The sequence below is a fragment of the Lepisma saccharinum genome, chromosome 10, assembly GCF_977018435.1.
Source record: "Lepisma saccharinum chromosome 10, izLepSacc3.1, whole genome shotgun sequence".
Lineage (NCBI taxonomy): Eukaryota > Metazoa > Arthropoda > Insecta > Zygentoma > Lepismatidae > Lepisma > Lepisma saccharinum.
The window spans coordinates 38,017,315-38,034,365 of record NC_139238.1 but is presented as its reverse complement, the minus strand read 5'-3'; the positions used below and the strand labels follow the sequence as shown (position 1 = coordinate 38,034,365).

The 17,051-nt window shown below is 35.0% G+C and overlaps 1 protein-coding gene across 1 annotated transcript in view; it reads right to left on the bottom strand.

Moving 5' to 3' along the window:
- Positions 1-17,051, bottom strand: part of Rpn2 (Regulatory particle non-ATPase 2) — a 112,628-nt gene that overhangs the window by 76,053 nt on the left and 19,524 nt on the right. The window contains exons 8-9 of the mRNA XM_083129737.1: positions 5,049-5,275; positions 2,394-2,646 (exon numbers count right to left, since the gene is read on the bottom strand). Of these exons, the coding sequence (XP_082985863.1) occupies positions 2,394-2,646; positions 5,049-5,275 (480 nt within the window). The remainder of the gene's footprint in view (positions 1-2,393; positions 2,647-5,048; positions 5,276-17,051) is intronic.

Genomic DNA, 17,051 nt, shown 5'->3' with positions numbered 1-17,051 from the left:
ATTTCTACCTCTACCTCCCTTGCCCCCTCGGTCCAGTGTATCTCCTATAGACAGACAGGGGATTGGTTTCTCATAGATTTTTTTTTAAATCCTCTAAAGAACTAAGGATAAAATTTTCTGCAGTACTTATGTTCTCTGTTTTTACACAATCTTTTACACGTTGTACAATATGTATGTATGATATGGGATGTAGTTTTACTATTTATGAAATGGGAACGTATTATGTGCAGACAATAATGGTATGCTTTCTTTCTACCCAACACTGACAGAAGTCACTAGGTGACTGTAATAGGTCTTCGATTTTTATTTATTTTAGTTGTGGTTTTTGTTTTTAACGTAGTGAATTTTTAACCAGCGAAGACTTCCATCGGAGTTTTTATGCTGTCACCGTAAGTTTTTTACCTTTTCTATCTTCACCCTGAATCCTCAACTTACCATTTGACAATGCAGTACCATGTTTGGCACCTAAAGTTTTTTTTTTTTTTTTTTTTATTACCTGATGAAGGAAGTAGTACAGACTTCCAAAACATCGTTCTGAAACATTCCTACTCACTCACGTAAGTTATTTATATATTTTTATTTGATTTTTTTTTCAAAATATGGAATACATAATGATTAATTTACAAATATGTGCTCAGGATCTCTCTCTCTCTCTCTCTCTCTCTCTCTCTCTCTCACACACTCACTCTCGTTTTACTAGTGTTTTATTTAAATATAATTGGCCACCAACAGTCATAAATACGGGTGTATTTGTTTGGGCAAGAGAATGCATGTTCATATTGTTGTTGGTTTGGTTTATTTTACTTCTCTTTTCTGCAACATTTGGTTTTCGCGAAAATGAGGATGAGTGATGATATGATTAAATTGATGAAGGGACCTCATATGAACAATCCAGGCCAGGATTCGAACCCGTGATGCATTCTGGTCCTGTGTGTTTTACTCTGCAGTGAATAATGAAATAATTTGGAATGAAAAATGTATCTCAGAACTCAAAAAGCCAAATGAATATTATTGAAGAAACTACAAAAAAGTGTGCTTTGTTACCTGTTTTGATTCTGTGCATAAAGTGTACTTAAAACACCAAATCAACCAACCGTGGGGGAGTGGTTATCACACTGCGCTACGACACCAGGAGTTCTGGGTTCGAACCCCGACCTGGGTATGGGTGTTCTTTGTGTTTGTATCTTCATTAATTTTATCGTATCATCTTCCCAATTAACCAAATGTGACAAAAAAGCGATGCTAAGTAGTAACAAAAATGAAATCAAATCATTGACTGATTGCTTCATTTGGTTTATTTTACTTCACTTTTCAGTCACTTTTGGCTAATCGCGAAGATGATATGATAAAATTGATGAAGGAACACACACAAAGAATACCCATGGCCAAGCCGAGATTTGAACCCAGGGTCTCTGGCTTAGTAGTCAAATCAAATAGCTTTTTATTTTTGAATGTGGGTGGAGGTTACGTATACTTTTTTCTAGTACTCATTCATCATTTTGCAATCTTTTTTTTTAGGAATACTTGGCCCCAAGAGGGGGAGGGGTGTGACCCACATCAACTCCCCCCCTTGAGCATGCCACTGTCTGCTACCCCAAGTGTCGACATCACCACACGTCACTGCATAGGAACAATACATTATAACCTTCATCTTTTACATGTAGTGCTTCAAACATTTTAACCTTCCCATACTTTGTACTTTTTAATGACTCATTCTCCAACATGTGTGCCTGTTCACAATTTATTCCAGAAGAACCAAAGAGAACTTGGAGAAATAGAGGATAACAACCTAACATGTCATTGTGAGTACCTTTTTTAAGATTACAATGTTGGCACAAGGCATGAGCCAAGCTTTAATGAAATGATTCCCAACATAACAGCCATGGTGACATTGATGTGGTGTTGTTGGGCAACCCATTTTACTCAAACCAAGTACCCATACTCTGGGACAACAACAATGTTTATTTTCAGACACACAAAACAGAATATTTGTCTGAAGTGATCGCTTTGGTGTATTTTACTTTCTTTTTTCTGCCAGTTTTGCCTAAATGATAAGATGAAAATGAGTGATGATATGATGACACTGATGAGGACAGTCACAAGAAATGCCCATGCCAGAATTCAAACCCAGGTTCCCTGGCATCGTAGCTTGCAATGCTAACCACTCTGCCACGAATGCTGGCAGTATTTGTCTGAAGACCCAACCTTCAGGTTGGCAGTGGGGGTTGAGAGAGTTATGCTTACACTGGAAAGCAATGTGGTGTTGGAAGTGTGCTTCGTTTTCAAGAAATGCAGGAAAGAACAGATAAACATGCAGAAACTTCATCATCATCGTAGAACACTATCACCATAAAAGTATGTCAAAACTATTCAAGTAACAACTATGAAATTACCTCATTTTGTGCGTCCTTCAATTGGTTCAGCAAGTAATCTATGATAGCTGCTCCATGATTTGCGTGGATGAGACCAAGTGCGTAGAGGCCACCTCCTTCTGAGTAACCGGAGCTTGGACCCGCTTCCTTCGGTAGATAGCTTTGCATCAGAGCCAGGGCTTCCTGCTCGTGGCCTCTGTGGATGACTCCAAGGGAAGCTGTGGCTGTCAGTTTGGCCCAGTTAGTTGCTCTAGCCAACCACTCCAGATTGTCCCTGCAAAAATTAACACAAACATTTATATTATGCCTTGAAGCTTTCGTGATGACCAGGGAAATGTATATCTTGTTTTTAATAGGAACATAAAATTGAGATTACACACTGTAATGTTCATTCTTGGAATTTTTCGAAAGGTATGAGGTTTATTTTTCTATCATGCAATAATGAATGCAAGAGCAGCCACACAATACAAATGAGTCGTACAAGTGGATCGAACTCCAAATCCTCCATCCAATGTTTCAAAACCATTTCAGATTTCATTTTGATTTATTGTATTTATGTATGTAACAAACTATTCCAAATACAGTATCTGCCATTTCACATTGAAATGTACTAACAGAATAAAGTAAAACAACATGAGGTGCCATGACTTATGCACCTTCACATAACAGGCTTCTAAAACATGTATCATGTTCAAAAATGTCTTGTTTGGTTTCGCTCAGTAGCCTGTGGAACAGTCATTAGGTCAGGCATAATCTTGGTTTCTGACAAGCAAAAACTGGAGTCTTTCGAGTGGCGAGAGGCAGCAGTCAAAAGTGTATTTTCTGAGTAGACAACACTTCTGATCTTACCATGGGCTATTTTATGTAGGAAAATATGGTCTGCCAGTTCTTGTCTCTCGTGAGGAATGGGGATATTTAACACTTTCAGAAGGATGGACTCTGGCAGGTCTTTGTAGATGTAATTTGGTGACAAATCATGGCCAAGAAAAAATTAAGAATGGAGTTTAGTCTACTTAAATTTAATGTGTGTGTGATGGACTAGATAGGAGAGCAGTATTCAACTTTAGGTGAAACGAAAGATTTGTAAAAAGGGCTTGAAGCAGAGAGAGAGATTGTTTATTTCAGTACAAAATAGAGTACACTCACGATACACATAGAACCTTAGTGACAGTGGAAATGTCCTCAGAACAGGAAATATTCTCATCAAATATCATGCAATGGTCCTTCTGTGTGGCAACTCTTTCAACACAATTATTTTCTATGAAATACGTATTTTGTGTTTAACATGTTCCTCTTTAAGAATGCCATTGTAGAACTTTATTAAGGAATCTAAATTCTTTTAAAGAAGTGACATATCAGTAAAATTTGAGTTTTTGCTATATCTTTTGCAATCATCAGTGAACAAGGGAAGATGTCAACATGAGTTTGAAAGATATTCTGCTAGATCATCAAGTTACAGGATGAAGAGAAGAGGCCCAAGAACACTTGGAGTACACAAGAAAAGACAGCCTGAAAACACGAGGTTCCAGAACGTACAATTTTTGTTGTTTCGAGATAGTTCTTGAGCAAATAGATAAATTCTCCTTGAATACTGAATTGTTTAGATAATGTATGAAGTAGGTAATTGCAGTTTAAGAGTCAAAAGGTCTCAAAAAATCAATATATTAAATTCAGTTGAAACTTTTCAAAAATAGAGTTGATTGCATCAGATAATAAAATGCTGAAGTTGGTTAAGCAGAAACTGAATGGTAAGAAGCTGTGCTGTGCTATATTTATATGTGAAGGTGATTTTGTAAATTGTATCCTTTACCTTCACACAAAGGATAGAAATTGGTGATAAAAGGGAATACATTAAAAAGAAAAAGGTAAAAAAAGAATAAAATGAGAATTTCATGCTTGTGAAGGTAATACTTGGTTTAACCTTTTTGATTGATTGATTGCTTTATTTTACTTCGCCATTTGTGCCACTTGTGGCTAATTTGCGAAGATGGGGATGAGTGATGATATGATGAAATTGAAGAATGGACACTCACAAACATCCATGTCCAGGCCAGGATTCAGACCTGTGACCCCTGGCGTTGTAGTACGATGTGCTAACCACTCCACCATGGGGGCCGGCTTTAACCTTTTTGAATATTTGAATATTTTAATCCCTGAAGAAGGAAGGAAACCCAAACTGTTCTGAATCATTGGAAGGATTTGTACTTCAACCATTCGTAAGTATACAACAATTTTCTTTCATTCATTTTCTTAACGTTTTTATTGCATTTACATTTTTTCAGTAGTTATGCAATATTATAACAAGGTGTGCAATCACAAAATATGATCAGTATACAAAAACGCATAAACACATATTCAGAATCTATGAACAGAACATTTTCTCATCTATGTTATCCTGAGAGTTCATTAATTCTGCTAGCAAAATATGTGACTGAAAATGGATTTCTTTAAGAGACAACAATCTTTAATTAATATCTGATAACTACATAATTGAATGTAAATATGGTTGATCTAGTAATTGCTACCTGCATTATTTACCTTACTTGAAAGTGCTGAGAAATGTCTGATAACCCATGCATTGGTATCAGCCTAGTTTCAGAAATAAAGTACATATTCACACTACATCAATAAAAAAAGCATGCTCATAACTTCATGCATTTCAAAATCAAAGCTTACCTCAGAAACTGATCACTTGTTGTACCACTGTGCATGTAAGCATTAGCGATAACTGTAGCTGTGTGGCAGATGGAGACTCTGATGGCATCCTTTGTGTTTTTCAGCACCAACATGTCTGTGTGGTTGCTACGAATTAAGAACTGGAGGTGCAGATCGATGGTCACTTCACCTCCAAGGATGGTCGACAGTTTCTCTATTCTCTGCTGGTGCAATTTCTCCTCTTCGTTCTGCAGGAATGAAATGCAATAACAAAAAAGTTCAACAATAAGGTCGTTACTCTATGGTCTAGATAAAATTAGAGTATAATTTTAGGTTTTAGAGGTGAACAAAATTTCAAGGTGAAAAATTGACCAGGGCTGAGCCATCATTGATGTATCAGAATCGAAATCAATACCACTGATACCAGTATCGGAAAGTACTGGTTGGAATATTATCTAATCACCGTAACTGGCCAATACTATCCAGAATCAGTGTGTCTCACAAAGTCCACAAAAATACCACACCACACTTTCACAGAGCATAAATATCTGGGAAATTATGCAAAATGCATAGTTCCATTATTATTATTGCAACAGCAACAAGATTGTGGGAAGATAATTTGTGATTTAACCCTCCATTAGGCACATAGGATACAAGTGTCCCCCATGATGTTCATTGCGTGACTGCAAAACTGTGAACTATACTGCACATGAGTGATTTTGTGTAGCTGAATATTCTGTCTTCTTTGTTCTAAGCACAGTTTGACAGTTCTGTTGCACTGATAAGCTACATAATATTACAATGCTTAAGTCAGTTGCTTTCTTGATGTACAGTTGTCCCCCACATGCCTAAATGCATAACAAGAAAAATGCCAATGTGTCAAAAGACAGAGCACACTGCAGATTCCGATGTTATACGGAACTGGGTTAGTAAGGAAGGGGATTTATTTGATTGATTGATTTTATTTTACTTCGCGTTTTGTGCCTCTTGGCTAATTTGCGAAGATGGGGGATGAGTGATGAAATGATGAAAAGACATTCACAAACACCCATGGCCGAGCAGGATTCGAACCCGGGACCCTTGGCATCGCAGTGCGATGTGCTGAGGAAGGAGAGGACACGTAGCTATGTATTAGTGCTGAAAACAAACATGAAGCGACTGGAATGCAAGTGAACATGACATTGATCATATCAGTGTACATAAATATGTAACAAAAATTGATAATATACGTACCTAAATATGTAGTATCATAGAATATGTAATATTAATAATAATCAAGTATCCATGCAATTTCAAGAATTCTGCTACATAGTATTTACTTTATTTGAACATATGCAACGTAATTTTAAAGACATAAGTTGTTCAAATTAAAATTTGTATCCAATTTATAAACTCAAAAAAGCACAGAAACATGCACATATTTAAGAAACTAAATTTGTCAACTATTAATTACTTTTCACATCGCAAATTATTGTAGAATATGTAAATATGTACAAGAGCTCTTCGTAACTTTCGAAACAAATTGTAGAAAAAAGCATCTACAGAAAGAACAATAGCTACTTTTGTACTTTCTTGTACAAGGGAACATATTGCGTAACTCGCTACGTACAGGAAAGTAGCTTTTTGTCCACCGATGCCAAGTTTCTAGGCATTTTGCCTAAACCTAAAAGCGAAACAAATATGTAACCAGAAAGAGGGTGGGGGGAGAGAAACTCCAGCATCTTTCAATAAATAACAATTCCAGTATTTTTTTTCTTTCTGCAGCCTGTCTTTCGACTTAGCAGTCAATTTTAGGTAATCGTAAGCACTATGCATCTCATTGATTAGAAAAAATGAAATCACATGATTTCTTCATGTTTCAGAGATCGAAAATATAGGAAAAAGGATCAAGATAGGAAAAAATTGCCAAAATATGTTGTTTTATGTAAAGAAAATTAGCAAATATGTAAAATCCTGGAAATATGTAAAAATAGGTAACATAAAACTTATGCAAAATGTCGGTTACATAATTCGTTGGCATTTTTGTGTCCAAGGTATGTATCTAGAAAGGAATAGAATATGTAATTGCATGCAAATCCTAGCTCTACTCATCACCATCTTTAAAGTTTATTACTTCACTGGGTCAGAAACTCAAAATATAATTTGTAATGTGTAATTTTCTGAAGCTAAGACACAAAATGTATATTCCAGCAAAAGACTGAAGACTCCTGGAAAGTATTAAAACTATACAAAGAACACTCTATGACGTTTTTTAAGCACTCTAGGCGTATTACACAAAGAATACACGTCACTTTGCTTCGGTAGAACACAACCTGGGATAAAGAAATAAGATACTTACAATTTTTTGATTTCAGCTTCAACCATCTTCTTCTAGTAGTGCTTTTTTATTTTTTTACCTCATTCTTTATTGATATTTTTTCTTTCCAGAATTGAATACAAGTGGACATAATTTCTACAAAGTTTTATATTAACAAATTTCAATAGTTTTTTGACAATATTGTCTGATAATAACTTATTATTGAATAATTTGAAATAAAATAGGTTTTTAAAAAAAATCGCTACTATGTTGGGATATGTTTGCTATGGTGAACAATAGATGGCTCTGGACTTGAGTATTTTTCTGATAATTTTCTTTGTTGTTTCTGAATGTTTTACTGTGGTGGAAATGAGTTAATTTCTTGATCTCTTTTTACAGGATTTATAATTTTATTTGAAATTAAGAAGATAAACCACATGTAGGAAGATAACAAAGTTTAATTTCTAATTGCCATAAAGAAAAATGTCTGTAATTTCTTTTTATAGAAGTAATAAGAAAGCTAAATTTTTCTTGCCAAATGGCTTTCATATCAATATTATGATGATATTGATATATGGCGCTCAACATGGGTTCGAACTACAGACCCTGAATATCCCAAACCATCCACTGCACAACTCAACCAAGAGATTTTACATGAAATTTTAAAATGTACATAAGTATGAAATTTTTCTTGTACAAATGATATAATTACAATTTGTTTTTTGAATATCCTGTGCCTTTCTGTTTTGTTTTCAAACGTTACCTAAATAAATTTATTTCACAATAATTTTTTAGTTTTACTATTTTTATATTTAAACATACAAAGGCAAAATGATATTTGTACAGAATAGAAATCAAGTGATAAAGATTGTGATGTGAAATTATAAAATGAACCCACATCATATTGAAATATGCTAGCTTAATAGCAAAATGCTATACAAACAAGAATAGTAAATATGGTATAATACCTGAGTGAATGACTAATTCGCAATGACAACATGCAACAATTCAATCATGTTACAAAATAGTAGTAAGTTCTACAAGAAATTTTAAAGAAATTCAGCGGGAAGCACTTTGCTACTTCCAATCTTAATGCAATACAAGAAATAGTACAAACTCTTCATTTGTGAGCAAGATGCATATATATATACATATATTTATAATTGCTGACCTCACATTGTCAACATGAATAAAATAAGTTTAAGGAATGAATATTATGTATGAAATATATTTTCAACTGAGCGTGTGTACACCACATGTCATTCAAATGCCAATTATACCTAAACATGGACAAAAGAAGCATATTGAAGGAGCATACAAATTTTACCTTCAGCAGTAACTATTTAAACACGGCATATTCTTTTACATGTAAGTGTGTGGAATGCCATATTGGCGCAACACCACCTTATTAATCTTGCAAATTTAAAATTTTGGTTATTTGCTCTTGCATATATTATGCTAACTAAGTATTAACTATGAGTGAAAGCACAAAATTGTTAACTGGTTATTCCGACTATTCACATACTATCAGTGTTTATGCTCATTGCATACCAAGATTGAATATTCAAAAATTAAGGTTGCATACCTTAACTATTCACAAAGAACAAAACATTTAAGGAAATATAGATCCGACGAGCTAGGTTTAACTTACATTATACTGGAAAATAAATATTATGTGATTTTATAACATTACCTTGAGAAATCTAAGGCTATCACATATACATTTTCATCACATTTAATATATCACTCTACAGAGCTTACGTGTCTACGTATATATCAAGTTACAAAATATTACCAAATTATGTCTGAATAATTAGACAAATTAAACTAAATCAGTATACTTAAGCTAAAATGGGATTGCATTGATTAAAGTGATTATTTCAATGAACCAGACAAATTACCATCTAAATAAGAAATACCATTTTTTTTTTTACACCATAAACTTTGTTACGTAAAATGCCGTGTATCTACAATACTGCCACAGCAACTTTATAAAAATCGAATTTTTATATATATGCGTGTATCTATATGGTATTAATTGAGCATGAACCATGAATGAAAACTTAGAACTAATTCACCACTCAATTTCAAGATTGAATATTCAACGTACAGTAAATCACATGAGACAGACTACTAAATACCTTACATGTGACTGAGACACTGAACGAAGTAATGGAATGGTGAAAATATAACTCACTATCTAGAAGTCAAACGTTACCCTAATTACTATAATGCCTTTGAAATATTTGTCTTTAACAGAGATTGATCTTTACCAATGTTGATTTTACAATGCCAATACAATTTCAGGTAAGTTTTCTCCTAGTGTCATGTTATCAAGAACTTTGCAATTGATTAATAGCATAAAAATATACAGCTGGTTGCAAATGTATCACAAAGTACATTGCACTTCACCATATTTACTCTCTGTAATCTAATCAACATTACATGTAATTCTAAAGAAAACACTTTTATAACATATTATAGTACCGAATCATTGTCTGCAGATAATTCAACGGAAGGTTAAAACATATAGATTGCTTAAAAAATGAGCATACATGTCTCACAATAATAGATAAACATGCAGAAATAATATCTTACTTTGCTGTTGTACAAACATAAATTCAGATCTCTGAAAACAATATGTAACACCTTGCAATAGCATGTGAATAAATATTTAGTACACTGTATCACATGAATGCATCTTATTGAAGTATGTGTCCGTGGGTTATTTGTTTACTATTCTAAATACTTGTTCTTACATACTGACACAAATATTTACTCATTTGTTATTATTTGGAGTTCAAGAATTACACATAAATGCAAAGACACCGGTATACAAATGCTGGACTAGCATCATGAATAATAATGTTATTTTCAGACATGAAGAATATAAAAATAATGTATTTATTTTTCAGCTGACGGTACTAAATAGTGATATTTAAAAACTGATACTTTTCAATTCTCTAAATACTTGATTTAGGTTTTGCCAGCAAAGCACATATAGAGATATACATGAACATACACACTTATAGTCTGTAATATTTTTAACGTACTACCTACCACTCGACTTCTTATTAAAACATAATTCATGGTACTCATATGAGAAAACAAAAGTAGTTAAGTTGCTTCAATGGCATTACTTTGCATTCATATGGTTAATTCTACTATTTAAACAATCCAACCACTGCATTATGGTAGTACTAGGAAATTTTTGTACTGTTCTGGTTTCATCACATTAATGAACATGGACAAGAAAAATAATGCTGCAGTGCACGTTACTTGACATTTTCTTTTAACATATTACCTAGCACTTAACTTTTTTTTTATATATACATTTATGAAAGACTTATGAAAGAACAAGACATGTTTCACTATAAATCACTTTTTAAAGAATTACAATATATACATCTGGTTAATTTCACAAAGCATACTATTGACATTAAGGCAATACTAAAAATTTTGTGTGTATGTTTTCAGATCCAAGATTGTCTGTATTGTTGCCTATAGATGTAGTTAGTAGTTGATATACATCTTCATTTATAGTTTTAAGTTTTGAGAGATACTCCTCTCTCTTTAGCTTCGAACATCTCCACAACTTTATGTGATCAAGGGACTGATTGTGTATGGTTTCCCCAGTGTGACAATTTACAACACTTATGGTGGACTCTTTATTCTTGGCAATACAAAAGTAAGGGCCTACATATAAGTTGCAGTACTTTTTTATGCTGGTATGCCAAGGAGTGTTTTGCTGATGGTTTTTCATGAACACAAGATGTTTACCACTTGCCTGCTGGAGTGAAGTGCATTCAACTTGGCTAATTTCTTGCTCCTCTTCTGCTTATTTTTTGAACTAGCCATCAACAACTTATTTTCCCAGGGAGGTTCTGAAGTTGTGGAAGTAATGCCTAGCAACTTTCCATAATCCACTTGGGTGGTGCTGTTCAGACGTAGTTCCGAAGGCGTGAAGTCAAACTGGTCTGAGATAGAGTTGTTCAACAACGACAATGCATCATTTACATAGCGTGGCCACTTTGCATGATTTTCTTGACATAAAACTCGCATCAATCGATTTAGTTCAGCATGGTACCTTTCCACCAGATTTGAGCTTGGGTGGTAAGGTGGAGTGAAATATAGTTTTATGTGGTACTGATTTAAAGTCTCTCTGAACTGAGCTGATCTAAACTGTGGTCCATTGTCACATATGATGACGTCTGGTATTCCTAGATGTGGCATGTAAATGTTCACTAGTTTTTTCAAAATTGACTTGGTATCACTATTGGGTATTGGATATGCCATTAAGTACCGTGTAAAAGAATCTAAAATGGTCAACAAGAATCTCTCTCTATTTGGACCTGGAAGAAATGGACCTTGGAGATCTACGAAGATCAATTTTCCTGGTTTTAGACTGGAATGTATGTACATGAGACATTTCACAGGATGCCTATTCGGTTTGTTACGGATGCAAATCTCACAATCCGAGATGTACGCTTTTACGTCAGATTTCATATTTTTCCACCAGAAATGTCTAAATAATTGGTTAATTGTTTTGGTGGTTCCAAAGTGTCCTGATTTGTCATGGAAGTGAATTAACATGTTTCCAATTAGATGTGAAGGTACGCACACTCTCAACCTTGAAGGGTCATGGAAATCCCTTATACACAAGATGTTTTCATGTACAGTATATGTTCTTGACCAGTTTCTAGACTGTCTACTCTGACTAAGTTTCTTGCCCAACACATGTAGTTTCACTTCAGACAGCTCCACATCTCTATCCTGAGCTTCTATAAGCTGTGATGATGTAACCAGAGGTTGCAATGATTCACTTAATGAGAACTGGTTCACTTTGTAGATTTCTGTTGGAAATTCTTGGAATGTTCGGCTGAGCATATCTGCAAGTTGATTTTCAGTTCCTTTGCAATACCGCACTTCAAAGCAATATTGTTGGATTTGAATAAACCACCGCGTAAGACGTGCATTCCAGCCATGTGCAGACTCCAACCATGTTAGGCTTTTGTGATCTGATATGATGATAAATTTGCGACCTTTCAAAAAGGACTGGAATTTATCTATGGTGAATAGTATTGCTAAGACTTCCAATTCAGTTGAGGTATATGACCTCTCAAAACCTTTCAAGATTCTGCTTACGAAGCCCAAAGGTCTAAAGTTTCCTTCAATAAACTGAAAACAATATCCTGCTACACCTACAGCCGAGGCATCAGTCTGTATGTAAAAAGTCTCCTGAAAGTCTGGGTATGTTAACATTACATCTTCGGCTATTAGTCGTTTGATTTTCTGGAAGGCTTGTTCTACGTTATCATTCCACTTCCATTTGGAACCTTTTCGTAACAGTTCATATAAGGGTTGAGCTATTAAAGCATAATTTTTTATGTACTTCTTGACCCAATTGAAGGACCCTAGAATTTTTTGGATTTGTTTGAAGTTTTGTGGTGTGGGTAGTTTAAGTATAGACTCAACATATCGTGGATCTTTCTTATACCCCAAAGGAGAAATGATGTGACCGAGGAACGTAATTTCTGGTTGACAGAATTCACATTTTTCTAGTCTGAGAGTCATTCCGGAGTTCAATATCTTTTTTTAATACAGTGTCTAGATGTTCAAGGTGAGATTCAAAACTAGGTGACTTTATGATCACATCGTCCACGTATACAATGGTGAAATCTTGAGTACCATTTAGCACCTTATTCATAACATCTACAAAGATTGCCGTCCCGTTGACGTAACCAAAAACCACACGTTTAAACTGGTATAAGATGCCTTCGAAAGAAAATGCTGTAAATTTTCGACAACTTTCATCCAAGTCAGTCTGCCAAAAGGCATTGGATATGTCTACGCAACTGAGGTACCTTGACCCATGAAACTTTGGTAATAATTCCACAATTTTTAAAGGTGTATTTGTTTCAATTTTACATGTTTGTTAATATTCCGTTGATCAACACATATGCGTAAGGTACCATTTGGCTTAGGTACCACCAAAAGAGGTGATAAGTATTCCGAAGTCGAGGGTTCTATAATATCCCAGTCCAATAACTTCTGGATGTGTTCCCTAACTTCTTTTCGGTACGCATGTGGAATAGGATATATCTTACTGACAATGGGTTCGCTGGTAGTTAATTCTATTTTATGTTGATAACCCTTGCAAAGACCAGGCTTGGAAGAAAAAACCTTCCTATACTTGATCAGCAAATTGTGCAGTTTGCTTTTTTGTTGTGAAGTTAAATTATTTGCTGCTTCCACTTTTTCTCGTATTTGCTGATCAGATGGATGAATGTTTTCTTCACATTTCACTGAACATACTTGCACTTGATCAGCAGTTTTCAATGCATTATTCGATTCAACCAATGGTAAAAATTTGCACACGGACTTACCTAGTTTAGACTCAAAAAACATGCTATTGTTTTTCAAATCTAATTTGGCTTGAATAGCATAAATTAAGTCCAAGCCTAAGATCAACGGTACTTGCAGATTGCGCACAACCATGAACTGTACATAGAAATATTGGTTTGCTATATGTATATACACTTGAGTAATACCTAAAACTCTCTCCGTCTTGCTTCCTGAATAGTCTACCAACTTTATGTTTTTTGCAGGTAGTAATCTGGGTCTAGAAGCAGAAGAAGATATTTCTTTCCATACAGCTTCAGCCATTATGCTGGTTTCGGCACCCGTGTCACAAAGGGATTTATATGTTTTATCATTAATTCCTATTTCAATGAGCACCGAAGCACTCTTATTAAACTTCAAGTTCACAGGTACTAGATCATTACTTGCACTGGCTTCATAATCATCAATACTTATATCTTTACAATTCAAATTTACATGAAGGATGGTAGGAATGTTTTCTTCACTCCCGTCACCTACCATACTACAGGAGTGAACATTCAGTTTTCCTGTTCATTACATACACTTAATTGTTCAAATTTGCAAACGTCATCATCTAGCAACGATGTGTTCGTTGGATTCGAATGCACCATACTTTCGGTTGTAACGCATACTCTATGGATTGGGTTATTCACTGGAGTGAAATTAATAATATTTAGCCCATTTAGTAGTTCGATCACTTTAAGCATACCTTCCTTGTTCCAGTGGATCATGTCTACCCGACGGTTATGAATTGGACCAATATGCCTTTCAAAGAGAGCATTGTTAATGGTTTTACCATCTTCCTTGAAGAATACTGGGGCCACATTTATTACTTTGACCTCGGAGCCATCTTCCAATGACATTATAAATGCATTCCATTCTTCCCACTTCTCCCTGAAGCTTGAGTATGCAGATGACATCGTTTTTGGAATAGGTGGAAGTGTTAATAATACAATTTTCTTTGTTAGGTTTTTCAACTTTGCCAATAACTGGAGGTATAAACTTTTCATGTCTTCTAACGGGATGCCCTTAAGCATATCATTAGTGCCAATTAGAAGTATCACCGAACTTGCAAGCTCAGTATGCGAGCTTACCCTTTTCAGAAGGTCCTGTATGGTTTGCCCACTTTTCGATAAGCCAATTTGCCTTGTACCTTCTGCTGTATAAGTCATATTGTATCCTACAATAGTTTGTGCCATCCTTAGCACTAAACTATCACCTAAGAGTTGGTTGCCTTGTATCATTGGATGCGGTGATTTTAGTACTCTTCCGTCAGAATTGCCCTTTTGGTTTGAAAAGCTTCTACCTTTCACCATAGATGCCGGAGGATTTTTTACCTCACCCATGTCACCTCCAAATTCCACATGAGTGAGCTTTAGTTTTCTGAAGTGGGTACGTCTTTAGTTGTGCGTGACTTAAACATTAATTCATTGTTGTTAAAGCTATCATTTTTAGTATTAGTGCTTGGCATGGAGTTCAAATTTTTCGCTGCCCTTTTGCCAACTTGAAAATTCTCCCTTTTGACCATAGAGACGACCTGACTTGTTTGTTTACCCACACTATTCTTTGTTGGTTTATAAATCGGCACATATCCTACATTGCTTTTCAAAGATTCTGAGTTTTCGATTGCTTGTATTGCTTCACCGAATGTGTTGACGTTATTCATTGTGATATGTTCCCTTATTTTGTATGGTAACAAAGTAGACACCTGAGCTATGATCTGAGCCTCCTCATTGTTGGTTTGCACGAGAGTCAGCAATTTGTAAGTCTTACAGAAAAAATCTACAACTGTTCCATGTTGTGTTCGTTGAAATGGGGTATTCAGAATTTTGGCCAACATGATACTTTTCCAACGTGAATTTTGGTAATGGTCTAGAAAAATCTTCTTAAATTGGTCATACGTGTTCAGCTTGTCCTTTATTGTTTGATACCATGTCTTTGCGCTCTCAGTGAGCAATTTTGGTACATAACGTAGATAATGAGATCTGTCTATTTCATACAAATCCAGAGTTTCTTCTATCTTTTCAATGAATTCCGATGGAATTTGATCAGTTACTATGCCATTAAATTTTGGTAACTTTTGTAAGTGCTCTGGTTTCATGTGTAACACAGCAGGCTTCTCTGGACTAGATTTCAAACTGGTATTTAAGCTTGGAACATTCAATGGAACCTGCATGGATTCCTGTTTCTTGTTTCTGCTTGCATCATTTTCATCACTACTGAATGCCATCACTTGTACTTCCCTTAATTTGTCTTCATTTCCTGTTGATCGCAAGTTTCTCTTTCTTTTTTTTTACTTTCTTCACCATTTTCTCTTGTTTTTGACTATCTGAGGAGTCGTTGCTGCTACTGGATTTCTCGCAGCTGGCAACCTTAAGTCGCTTTACATCCTCTGCTTGATTTTGAGAAAAGCACGTAGAATTATTCTTATGCAAACTGTTCTGGTGATGTACATTTACTTCCATAAATTCAAGTAAGCTTGCATTGATTTTACTACTCTCCTTAAGAGACTCTCTAATTTCACTTAAGGCATTAACTATACACTTGTTGCTTTGTTCCACATTGTCTTTACCTTCTTTTTCCAAATCAAAACTGTTTGTGGCAATAACTACACCTGAAGGTGGACATGCATCATTTTCTGTGCACAAGAATTTACATATCTCTTCTATGTCTGTTGCATTGCTGTGTCCCTTTTGCTCAATTTTGATTTTTGATTGGCTAACTGCTTCTGTGTCTAACTGACTAATAAGTGCAGACGTAGGAATCAAGATTGGTGAGTCATCCAATAGATTTCTTGAAGTACCTCTGTCTAGCATGCTTCTCCCTTGTTTTTCTTCTAATTCTCCTAATCTTTTCTTAACACTCCCTAATTCTTGCAAAAACATTGATGTGGTTCCATTTTCACTTTTATTTAAAATCTTTCTCACTACCTCTTTGGTGTCTGCTAACTCCTTTCGAACTTCAGTAATTGAGGAAGAGTTGTGCTGGATCATTTTTCTACTCTCCTCATTTTTCTTTTCCATTATGTCAACATTTAGCTTTAAACAGGTGGTTTCCCTGTTTTGTTTATCTATCTTCTTATCTGACTTTTCACTCCTCTGACTACACTCCACTCTGTACTGTGCCAAATCCTTTTGCGTTTGTTTCATTTCACTTTTCAATTCCCTTACCTTTTGATCTAAATGACCTAAACTTCTTTCTAGACTAACTTTTGTGTCCATTATCAATGCCATTATTTTATCTAGTTTCTTCTCCATTTTGTGGTGATTTTCCTTTTATACACTTGCACTGAAATTACCTGCTTAGTTCTTTGTTCAGTATCAGTCTTGCATGTGCAATTTATCTTA